Source organism: Amblyraja radiata, chromosome 20 (genome assembly GCF_010909765.2).
Source record: "Amblyraja radiata isolate CabotCenter1 chromosome 20, sAmbRad1.1.pri, whole genome shotgun sequence".
Taxonomy (NCBI): Eukaryota; Metazoa; Chordata; class Chondrichthyes; order Rajiformes; family Rajidae; genus Amblyraja; species Amblyraja radiata.
In genome coordinates this window covers 12499724-12511935 of record NC_045975.1, presented here as the reverse complement: position 1 = coordinate 12511935, position 12212 = coordinate 12499724, and the positions used below count along the sequence as shown (strand labels likewise).

General features: G+C 43.4%; 1 protein-coding gene across 2 annotated transcripts in view; it reads left to right on the top strand.

The window, feature by feature from the left end:
- The window catches only part of arntl (aryl hydrocarbon receptor nuclear translocator like), a 56251-nt gene that overhangs the window by 25599 nt on the left and 18440 nt on the right, over positions 1-12212 (top strand). For both annotated transcript variants that reach the window (XM_033038828.1, XM_033038827.1), the window contains exons 4-11: positions 776-814; positions 1598-1639; positions 4450-4607; positions 5189-5268; positions 6702-6794; positions 8008-8125; positions 9416-9565; positions 10412-10658. In XM_033038828.1, coding sequence (XP_032894719.1) covers positions 776-814; positions 1598-1639; positions 4450-4607; positions 5189-5268; positions 6702-6794; positions 8008-8125; positions 9416-9565; positions 10412-10658 — 927 coding nt within the window. The remainder of the gene's footprint in view (positions 1-775; positions 815-1597; positions 1640-4449; positions 4608-5188; positions 5269-6701; positions 6795-8007; positions 8126-9415; positions 9566-10411; positions 10659-12212) is intronic.

The window sequence follows — 12212 nt, the reverse complement described above, 5'->3', positions numbered from 1 at the left end:
CGCTGGTTACTCATTGCCTTCTGGAGGATGCTTCACCTTGCTACTCCACTTGTGCATCCATTTGGATGATTATTAATGGATTAAACATATGTCCATCTAAATTGCAAAAGCTCGCTTGAGCACAACCCCTTTTTACAATGTGATGTTCCAATTATTCTTTAGCAGTTTTGAGGCGTTATCAGCATTTCGTGGCCAAGCGACGAAAGGGTGATAATCGGATTGATCAGTGTGAGTCCTTAACCTGGGATATTGTAACTCTTAAGATAGACACAAAGCGCTGGAGTAACTCATTGTGCCAAGCAGCCTCTCTGGAGAAAACAAATAGATGATGTTTCGGGTTGGGACCCTTCAGATTGATTGTAGTGGGGGGAATGGGGGACTGGAAGCGAGGATAAAAGCTTTGTCCTTTAGTATCATAGGATTGTGTGCATGCATGTGAGAGTGCAAGTTGGGAATCTGTTCCATGTCTTATCATAGTGTCATAGCTCTAATAGTGCAGAGTACACTGGAGTGTCTGATTAATGTCTTCTTCTCACCTATCGGATGTGGGCCTCAAATCCACAGCCTTTTGACTCGTAGACAGCTAATTGTTCTCTGGGACATATAGTGGAGGATTATGATTTTAGATAGAGTTCAAGGTTAGGTGGCTCCTGAGGTTAGAACCCCCAACAGGAGATGGAGCAGATTTCATTAGATGTCTAAATTGTTCCAGAATTTATTATTTGCCGTCTCAAACAAAGAAAAGCCTAGAAATTGTTTTTATTTTTGTTTTCAGGGACAGTATGGACACAGACAAAGAAGACCAGCATAGCAGGTAAAATCAAATACCTTATATTTTAATTTATGACATTTATTTTCTGGACTGATATGAACACAGAATAGTACAGCACAGGGAAAGGCCCTGCGGCCCACGATATCTGTGCCGACCTCGATGCCAATCTAAATGATGCCACTTGCTTACAGTCTGTATATCTCTATTCCATGCCTGTTCATGTATCTATCTAAATGTCTCTTTGGAGATGAAGATAGATTTTCTCCAGGTGCTCCGATTTCCTCCCATATCCCAACGATGTGCAAGTTGTAGGCTAATTGGCTTCTGTAAATTGCTCCTAGTGTGTGGAACACGAAACTGGGAAAATATAGTCCAGCACACTCCGAGGTGAATATGTTGTAGAAGATATATAGAAATGGAATCGGTGACCACCAACCTTCCAAACCCACAGGGCACCTCGTTCCTTTTTGTGTAGACATCCTGGAGTTCAAAAAGTGTTACTTTCATAGGCAATAATAAACTAATCTATAGGTGATCTTTTCTCAGTGCGGACTCGTGGGCCAAAGGGCCTGTTTTCACGCTGTATCTCGAAACATCACTAGCTTGTCAAATAAACAAGCCTGTTTTTAGAGCTTTATTTCAATTGCCTTTAAGTGCTGTAAATATAAATATTTAAGTTGAATTAGAGCTATCTTTGTGCAATATACATTTTATTTTGCAGTTTAAATAATCCAATTTCATGATTGTTGCATCTCCATGGCTTTTGTTCGTATTGCACTCAACGAATGAAATGGTTTTACAACATTTGTTTCCTTCCTTATCTAGGATGGAATGCACAGACCAACACGGGAGAGTAAAACATGCCAGGTAGACCCTCCACTAGTGCCTCTATCCCTAAAGCCTGTGATCTTAACTGTAATTCCTTCAGCTGCAAAGATTGTGAGGATGGTAATATTGAAAGTCTCGTGGTTTGCATTGGAATAATTTTAAATTAACCCTTTTCATGGATCCGAGGTTCTATAATCAAAAAGCACCAAAGGAAGCGATTTAGTGTGTTATGTCTGTATTGGGTTATAGACAATAGGTGCAGGAGTAGGCCATTCGGCCCTTCGAGCCAGCACCACCATTCAATGTGATCATGACTGATCATCCCCAATCAGTACCCCGTTCCTGCCTTCTTCCCATATCCCCTGAGTCCGTTATCTTTAAGAGCCCTATCTAGCTCTCTCTTGAAAATATCCAGAGAACCGACCTCCACTGCCCCCTGTTTCCTCATCTCGGTTCTAAATGGTTTACCCCTTATTCTTAAACTGTGGCCCTTGGTTCTGGATTCCCCCAACATCGGGAACATGTTTCCTGCCTCTATCAAACCCTTAATAATCTTTAATGTTTCAATAAGATCTCCTCTCCTCCTTCTAAATTCCAGAGTATACAAGCCCAGCCGCTCCATTCTCTCAGCATATGACAGTCCCGCCATCCTGGGAATTAACCTTGTAAACCTACGCTGCACTCCATCAATAGCAATAATGTCCTTCCTCAAATTAGGGGACCAAAACTGCACACAATATTCCAGGTGTGGTCTCACTAGTACAACTGCAGAAGGACCTCTTTGCTCCTATTCTCAACTCCTCTTGTTATGATGGCCAACATGCCATTTGCTTTCTTCACTGCCTGCTGTACCTGCATGCTTACTTTCATTGACTGATGAACAAGGACCCCCAGATCCCGTTATACTTCCCCTTTTCCCAACTTGACACCATTTAGATAATAATCTGCCTTCCTGTTTTTGCTACCAAAGTGCATAACCTCACATTTATCCACATTAAACTGCATCTGCCCACTCACCCGACCTGTCCAAGTTACCCTGCATCCTCTTAGCATCCTCCTCACAGTTCACACTGCCACCCAGCTTTGTGGCATCTGCAAATTTGCTAATGTTACTTTGAATCCCTTCCTCTAAATCATTGATGTATATTGTAACTAGCTGCGGACCCAGCACCGAGCCTTGTGGTACCCCACTAGTCACTGCCTGCCATTCTGAAAGGGACCCGTTAATCCCTACTCTTTGTTTCCTGTCTGCCAACCAATTTTCTATCCATGTCAGCACTCTACCCCCAATACCATGTGCCCTAATTTTGCCCACTAATTTCCTATGTGGGACCTTATCAAATGCTTTATCCACTTGCTCTCCCTTATCCATTTCCCTAGTTACATCCTCAAAAAATTCCAGAAGCTTAGTCCAGCATGTTTTCCCTTCGTAAATCCATGCTGACTCGGACCGATCCTGTTACTGCTATCCAAATGTGCCGCTATTCATCTTTTATGATTGACTCCAGCATCTTCCCCACCACCGATGTCAGGCTAATGGACTATAATTCCCTGTTTTCTCTCTCCCGCCTTTCTTAAATAGTGGGATAACATTTGCTACCCTCCAATCCACTGAAGCTATAGAATATTGGAAAATGATCACCAATGCATCCACGATTTCTAGAGCCACTTCCTTAAGTACCCTGGGATGCAGACCATCAGGGCCTAGGGATTTATCAGCCTTTAGTCCCATCAGTCTACCCAACACCATTTCCTGCTTAATGTGGATTTCCTTCAGTTCCTCCATCACCCCAGATCCTCTGGCCACTAGTACATCAGGAAGATCGTGTCCTCCTTAGTGAAGACGGATCCAAAGTACCTGTTCAACTCCTCTGCAATTTCCTTGTTCCCCATAATAAATTCACCTTTTTCAGTCTTCAAGGGTCCAACTTTGGTCTTAACTAATTTTCTTATTTTTCACATACCTAAAGAAGCTTTTACTATCGTCCTTTATATTATTGGCTGGCTTACCTTCGTACCTCATCTTTTCTCCCTGCATTGCCTTTTTAGTTATCTTCAGTTGCTCTTTAAATATTACCTAATCCTCTTGCTTCCCGCTCATCTTTGCTACGTTGCACTTTTATTTTTATACTGTCCTTGACACCCCTTGTCAGCCATATTATGGTCACTACCTCCTAAAGGACCTATTCAACCCATCCCATTTTCCAGCTCTGCCTATAGTTTTTTTACCAAGGTTTAGGTTTTTTTTGTCACATGTACCAAGGTACAGTAAAAAGCTTTGTTTTGCATACTATCCAATCAAATCATTTAAGTCGATACCTAAATACACTCTAGCCAAACTCAAATATAATAGATAGAGCAAAGGGATAGATATACAGTTATACGCAGAATATGGTCCTCAGCATTGTAGTGCACTAGTACCAGAGACAAAGTCCAATGACCGCTATGGGGTATGGATGAATTGGAAAGTACCCTAGCTTATGGAACGACCATCCAGAAGCCTGATACCAAATCTCTGTCCGCTAGCTCTTGACCCCTCTCCTAAGAAAAAGCGATTCTTCCAATCACCAAATATAGACCACTCATAATGGCCCTTAATGCCCTGAAGAATTTTACAGGGTAATGTCCTTTAGCATGCGATTGCAGTTCATTGTGTAGGCACCCATCACCACCTTTGCTGGAGAGGTGATGATTGCACATTTAGCCAGCAATGTCCATGCTGAGGAAATTAACTGTTAGGTAACGAATAACAAGAAACCAATGTATCTCATTCAACAATGTGACCTTTCATTGAGCTAAATCCATGAGCAGTTTTGCATCCTGTTAATTGATTATTTTTTTTCCTTCAGAGAGGCCCACAGCCAGATTGAAAAGCGGCGGCGGGATAAGATGAACAGCTTCATTGATGAGTTAGCGTCGATGGTTCCAACATGCAATGCCATATCCAGGAAACTGGATAAGCTTACTGTGCTTCGGATGGCCGTGCAGCACATGAAGACACTCCGAGGTGAATATGTTGTAGAAGATATATAGAAATGGAATCGGTGACCACCAACCTTCCAAACCACAGGGCACCTTGTTCCTTTTTGTGTATATATTCTGAAGTTCAAAAAGTGTTAATTTCATAGACAATAATAAATCAAGATCTACATTATTTGTGCATCCTGGTCCTCATAGAATCCAAAAATGTTAGTATTGGTTGATTATTGATTGATCGATCATCTGTTCATACTATTATTCTATCCTATTCCACTTGCTCATCCACTCCCTACACACTTTGGGACAATTTACTAAGGCCAATTAACCTACACATCTTTGGGATGTGGTAGAAAATCAGAGCGCCTGGAGAAAACACTTGGTCACATTTGGAATGTGCAAGCTCCACGTTGACAGCACCCGAGGTCAGGATTGAACCTGGGTCGCTGGTAGAACGGCTGCCTCACAATGCCAGAGACCCAGAACAACCTGTACTTGTTGCATTTATTGTAAAGTAAAATATTTTGATTGTTAATAATGGGATATTATATTGCATATTTATTGAGTCTCGACTACAATTTTTTTTGTTGATTTCTGATTTCTGTATTATAGGACCTACCAATGCTTACACAGAAGCTAACTACAAACCTGCCTTTCTGTCAGATGATGAGCTGAAACATCTTATTCTCAGGGTGTGTATATTTTTAAAATAGTACTGTGATTTTTTTTTTTTTGTTCATAATCTCCCAAGATGCAGCTGCTTTCTGACTGTGACACTCCTTGAAAATTCTTCTTTTAACACTCCAGGCAGCAGGTTATTAGTTGTGGTTTATTAATTACCGCATGTTACCACATCGCCGATGAAACACTTTGTTTTGTGTGCAATCCAAACTAATTGTACAATGCACCAGTACATCAGCAAAAGTGAAAACAGAGTGCAGAATATAGTGTTGCATGAACAGAGAATGTACAGAAAAAAACTTCAAGGGCCTCTGCGAGTTAGATTGGAAGATTTGGAATTCTTCCTCGGCAGATGAGAGATCCGTTCAAGAATGTGATCATAGCGTGAAATATAATGCCCTTGAATCTGGTGTTACATGCTTTCAAGCTTGAGTCCTCTGCCTGATGGGAGAAGGGAAAGGAGAGAATGACAGAGGTGTGGGTGGATCTTGGTTATCATCCTCTTGAACGGACCTTGTAATCTAGGGAATGTAGACATAAAATGCAGGAGTAACTCAGCGGGACAGGCAGCATCTCTGGAGAGAAGGAATGGGTGACGTTCAGGTCGAGACCCTTTTTAAACCAGTGTTCCTTCCTATACACAGTCTGAGGAAATGTCTTTGTGGTTTTCTTCCTGAGGCGTTGTCACCGGACTGAACTAGGGATGTATTTATTCACAATCTCTCAATCCACATAATTGTGCCCCTTGCACTTTTAATCTGCACTTTCTCCGTAGCTATAACATTATATTCCACACTTTGCTTCCTTTCTCTTTTTGCTCTAGCTGCTGTACTTGTAGATGGTTTGATTGTAATCATGTATGGATGATTCACCTAGATAGCATGAGAAACACTTTTTCATTGTATCTCAGTATGTGCAGCAATAACATGGCAATACCAGAATGGTGGAGAGGTATTAAAGGGTCTGTCCCACTATCACGACCTAATTCACGACCTTTTTTACTCGTGGACATTTTTCATCATGTTGAAAAAACGCCCCGACATACTTGATGCCACAAGTACCTCTGACTAGCATCACGACCTGCTACGACTTCCTAAGACCTCGTGACGACCATGCTGCGAATATGAGTCAAGGGCAAACTCGGCCGAGGTCGTGAATTAGGTCGTGAAAGTGGGACAGACCCTTAACTCGTGGAATTAGCAGCATAGTCTGGATGGACCAAGGCTACCTTTGATGCTGGAAACTCATGATCTTTGTTTTCGTCCGAATTAACACCTCCAACATAGCTATTCCAACCTTGTTGAATATCTAACTAGATTAATTAAAGGGGCTTTGGTGTTAATTGCTGGTCTGCTTTGAAGTAACTGGCTTTGGGTATTGGTGGGACAATTGGTTTGTTGATCTGGAAGGTGATTACTCACCAATCTATTTGCTTTTCCTGCAGGCAGCTGATGGATTTCTTTTTGTTGTGGGGTGCGACAGAGGAAAGATACTTTTTGTGTCTGAATCAGTCTTCAAAATCCTCAATTACAGTCAGGTAAAGGATCATGTAGAATCATGGAACTGTACAGCATGGAAATGGGTCTCTCCTCTCACCTTGTTCATTCCAACCAAGTCCTATTTGCCTGCATTTAGCCCAGGGCTTTCTAAACACATCCCAATGTCTATCCAAATATCGTTTGAAATTCGCAACTGTATCTGCTTCTATAGCCACCTCTGACAACTCATGCCAGATGCAGACTACCCTCTGAGTGAAAAAAGTTGCCCCTGAGGTCCCGCTTAAATCTTTCCCCTGTCAACTTAAGACTATGCACTCTAGTTTTAGAATCCTCTATCCTAGGTAAAAGTCTGTGAGCATTCACTTTATCCATGCCCCTCACAATCTTGTATGCCTCAATCAGATCATCCTTCAGCCTCTTGTGCTCCGAAGAACCCCCCCCCCCATTCAACCTCTCCTATAACTCAATGGGTCTCATCTTTTAATGTTTGCAGTATGCTGCGGGTGGCAGCTATGGCTCTAACAGCCTCGAATCAGAAGGTTAAGTCCCTAGATTTGAGCAATAAAGCTGGTCTGATAGTCCTGCGCAATGCTGAAGGAGTGCAGTCTGGTACCAAGGGAAGCCTGTACTATCTGTAATTTAATTTAGTTCCCATTAACTGTAATTTAGTTCCCATTAATCGATTCTACAAGTTCTCATAATGCAACTTCGAAGACACTCCAACATCTTGGCCATCATTTACCCTTCAGTGAGCATTGCTATAAGGGGCATTTTCGGGGCTGCACAGCGGTGGAGTTGCTGCCTCGCAGCACCAGAGACCCGGGTTCAATCCTGACTACGGGTGCTGTTTTTACGGAGTTTGTACGTTCTCCCTGGGATCACGTGGATTTTCTCTGGGTGCTCCGGTTTCCATCCACACTCCAAAGACATGCAAGGTTGTAGTTTAATTGTTTTCTGTAAATTGTAAATTGTCCCTAGTGTGTAGGATAGTGTTAGTGTAAGCAATGATCGCTGGACGGTGCAGACTCGGTGGGTCGAAGAACCTATCTTCACACGGTGTCTCTAAAGTCTAAAGACTATTAAGGTATTGTTTTTTGGAGCACCCTGGGTATAAAAATTATTCAGTAGATTGGATTGAACCTAAAGACTGTTAACCAATTCTGAAGCACTTTGGCTGTTCTTTGAGATAAAAATTAAATTCTAGACCACAAATTTCTTCATGTGATCATTTTTGCTCTTATTATTTTGCAGACTGATCTGATTGGTCAGAGCTTGTTTGATTACCTTCATCCAAAGGACATCGCCAAAGTGAAAGAGCAGCTCTCCTCGTTCGACAGTGCGCCAAGGGAAAGGCTAATAGATGCCAAAAGTAAGACCCTACTCTTCGTCCAGAGAATTGGTGAACAGTAAGATAGACGACAAAGTTGATGAAAGCAGTCTTTGCAAGTTGCACTTTATTTGGTCTCAACTATTGCGACCCTTAATATAAACAAAAATGCACGCAGTTTCATTAACGGCACATTTATTCAATTGATCTCGTTCATATCAGAAATATTTTGTTATACCCATCCCCTCCTCCATCTTCTCTGTCACTGAAACCCGTTTTCTATCCTCCCTGGTTGTTAGAAGGGTCCTGGACCTGAACCGTTCACTGCTTCTATTTTCACACGTACTGCCTGACTGTCTGCACGTGATCCATATCTTTCCTGTACATCCATGTGCCTTTCCAAATACCTCTCAAATATCGTATCTGTCTCCACCATCACCCATGATAACACTTTCCAGATGTCCATGTGTGCAGGCACGGAAATCGCAATCAAAACATGGGGGGGGACACAATTTATTAACGGCCGCACGCTTACATGCGCGCACACACACACGCGCGCGCAAGGCTTCGGCTGTGGGCCCTGTGGATGGTAACATCAGAAGCTGACCTGGTTGGTGACCGACTCCAAACTCCAGCACCAGCAGCTTCGTCCGCCCTGAATCGTGGGGCTTGAATCGGCCCGTTCACGGGGTGTTTCATCGGCCGGCGTGGGCTTCAACATCGGGATCCTCGATCGCCTTGATGCAGCTATTTGATTTTAAGCTGCGCCGGGCACTGAAAGGCCCCGCGAACGGTCCGATTCAGCCCTTAGAAAGTGTCTGATAAAGTCTGGATTACAAAACATAGGAGGGATTGTCCCCCACCTCTCAAATCATGGGGGGACGTGTCCCCCTCGTGCCCCGCCCCCAGGAGTTCCGCCCATGCATGTGTGAAATATATGTTTAAAAATATAACTTGCTCTATACATCTTTAAACTTTGTCCCTCTTACCTTAAAGCTATGCCCGCTAGTCTTTGACATTTCCACCTGGGGAAAAGGTTCTGACTGTCTATCCTATTGTCTGCCTCTTACAAATTTATATATTTAGAAATTTAGTCTTTGGACATTGAGAGTTTGAAGCATTTTATTTATTTCCAGATTACGACCAGGATGGTCTTTTGATTTTCCCTCAATATCTTGCTCACTTTTGATTTTATTTGCATGTAAAGTGCATTGTCTTCATGAAGTTATCAGGTACCGGTGGATTATTGTGTCATGTTTTCCATCCTAAATAGTTAAAGTTGCATTTATTTTGCATTTGTTTTGTTTTTCCTGCCGTGTTTGTCATGATCAGCTGGCTTGCCGGTGAAGACTGACATAACTCCTGGACCCACCCGACTGTGTTCAGGAGCAAGGCGCTCCTTCTTCTGCCGGATGAAGTGCAACAAACCATCAGTCAAGGTGGAGGACAAGGACTTCTCTTCAAACTGCTCCAAGAAGAAAGGTAACATTGTTTGTAGATTCAGCTCAGGCCCAACTCTGACCAAGAAAATAAAGGGATTAATGTAAGATTAGGGTGAATGGATAGGTGTTTAAGAAGGAACTGCAGATGCTGGAAAATCGAAGGTACACAAAAATGCTGGAGAAACTCAGCGGGTGCAGCAGCATCTATGGAGCGAAGGAAATAGGCAACGTTTCGGCCCGAAACGTTGCCTATTTCCTTCACTCCATAGATGCTGCTGCACCTGCTGAGTTTCTCCAGCATTTTTGTGAATGGATAGGTGATGGTCAGCAAAGACTTAAACTGAAGGGCCTACTTCTTTGCTTATGTCTGTAGCTAGAGATTTAGGGTAAGAATTCCAGGGCACATACTCAGTTCTGGTGCAAATTAGGGGTAACCTTATTGAAGTATACAACATCATGAAGGGCATGGATAAAGTGAATGCTCGCAGCCTTTTTCCCCAGTGCAGAAGAGTCTAAAACTAGAGGGCATAGGCTTTGAGGAGATGGGCTTAAGGAGTGAGGGGAACGATTTAAGACAGACCTCAGGCAATGTTTTCACTTGGTAAGTAGCCTGTATCTGAAATGAGCTGCCAGAAGAAGCAACAGAAGCGATGCAGTTATAATTTTCAAAAGACATTTGGGCAGATATATGGATAGGAAAGGTTCAGAGGATTATGGGCCAAATGTAGGTAAATGGAACGAGCCCCAAATGTCAACTTGTTCGTAATGGACGTGGGGCCGAAGGGCCTGTTACTGTGCCTCTGTGAATGTACACTTCACACGCCAGCTCACTCTGGTGTTTTGAAAACACGACTCCGGCTGAACCATCCGCCCTTGTGCCTTGCAGCCGACCGCAAAAGCTTCTGCACCATCCACAGCAGTGGCTACTTGAAGAGTTGGCCCCCCACAAAGATGGGATTGGATGAAGACAACGAAGCTGACAACGAGGGCTGCAACCTGAGCTGCCTTGTGGCCATTGGCCGTCTACACCCTCACATCACCCCGCAGCCAGTCAGCAGTGATATCACAGTCAAATCAACAGAGTACGTTTCCCGGCACGCGATAGATGGGAAGTTTGTCTTTGTGGATCAAAGGTGAGAGAATGTAATGACTCGAGTTTATTAATTTTCTTATTTGAAATTCCACGTTTTTTAATACAAGGAAAGAGAAAGCGTTGTTGCCATTGAAGGTCTTTTAAAAAAAATTATATATATTCCATACCATTGTGTGAAATTTTATTTGTTGTAAATCAGTATTAATATAAAATCAGGCAAACTTTGTTGACGATGGACACAAAATGCCGGAGTAACTCAGCGGGTCAGGCAGCATCTCTGGAGAAACGGAATAGGTGATGTTTCGGGTCAAGGCCTTTCTTCAGACTCCAGTTGAACTCCAGTCTGAAGAAGGGTCTCGACCCAAAATGTCACTAAATGTCCTTCTCCAGAGATGTTGTCTGACCCGCTGAGTTACTCCAGCATTTTGTGTCTATCTTCGGTGTAAATCAGCATCTGCAGTTTCTTCCAACAAACTTTGTTGATATTAGCGTTGATCATAAGATGATGTTTATTAATGTCAAGGTGTAACACGGCAGTGTAGCTTTTGACAGAAAACCATCAAGGTAACAGAGGGAATAATTAACAACAATTGCAGCAGACAGATGATATAAAGGTCATCTGTCTCCCCTCAGCCATGGAACTCAACTATTACTCTCTTCGGAACAGTGTGGTTCTCAACATTTCACACATATATTAAATGATCTGTTAGCGGAAGTAGTTGCGACAGGTACATTAATAACATTTAATTGGCATTTGGACAAATATAACACTAGGAAAGGTTTAGCTATAGGGAAAAACACAGACAAATAGGACTAACTGGGATTGGGGATCTTGGTTGGCATGAACGAGTTGGACCAAATGGTCTGTTTCCATGTTGTACGACTATGATTAGGCTTGAAATCCATTGGGGTTATAATTGAGTAAATTTGGAGCAACCATTCTTGATGGGCAGCCCAGTAGTATAACTAGTAGAGCTGCAGCCTCATTGTTCTAGTCACCACGGGGTTAATGTAGGATAAGTGTAAATATGTGCTTACCGTACAATACGATAAAACTTTATTCATCCCCAGAAGGGAAATTGGTCCGCTGTCACAACACATAAGGTACACAAAAACTTGAAATTAGAAGTGAAAAAAAGAAAATGACAAGCGACTGTTGGCTGGCTGTCTTGTGTACAGAGCCTGCACCGGAACAAATGAACAAATAAACCAACAAGCAATCACAGACTTATCCCCTGGGCAGAGGATTCTAAACTGGAGTGGCCCCCATACTGGGTCCCTCTTTGTTCTACCACCGTTCCTCACAGCGCTCCCCCCACGCTGGATCCCCATTGTTCTTCACGGCGGCCCCCCCACGCCGGGTCCCCATTGTCATCCTCTCCCCCCTCATGCTCATCGACCGCAAAGCCCCACCCCGACCGAGACGCCAGCTGCCACCGATGCTCCTGTTGCCGCTGAGGCCCCAATGCTGCTGTGGCTCCTGCTACCGCCGCCGCCGAGGCTCCCATCAACACCACCGCTGAGGCTACCTCGGCCCAGACAGGCCTCGCCGCCCGGCTTCACCGCAGTCCCCTGGGAGGCCTGTGGGGCGAGT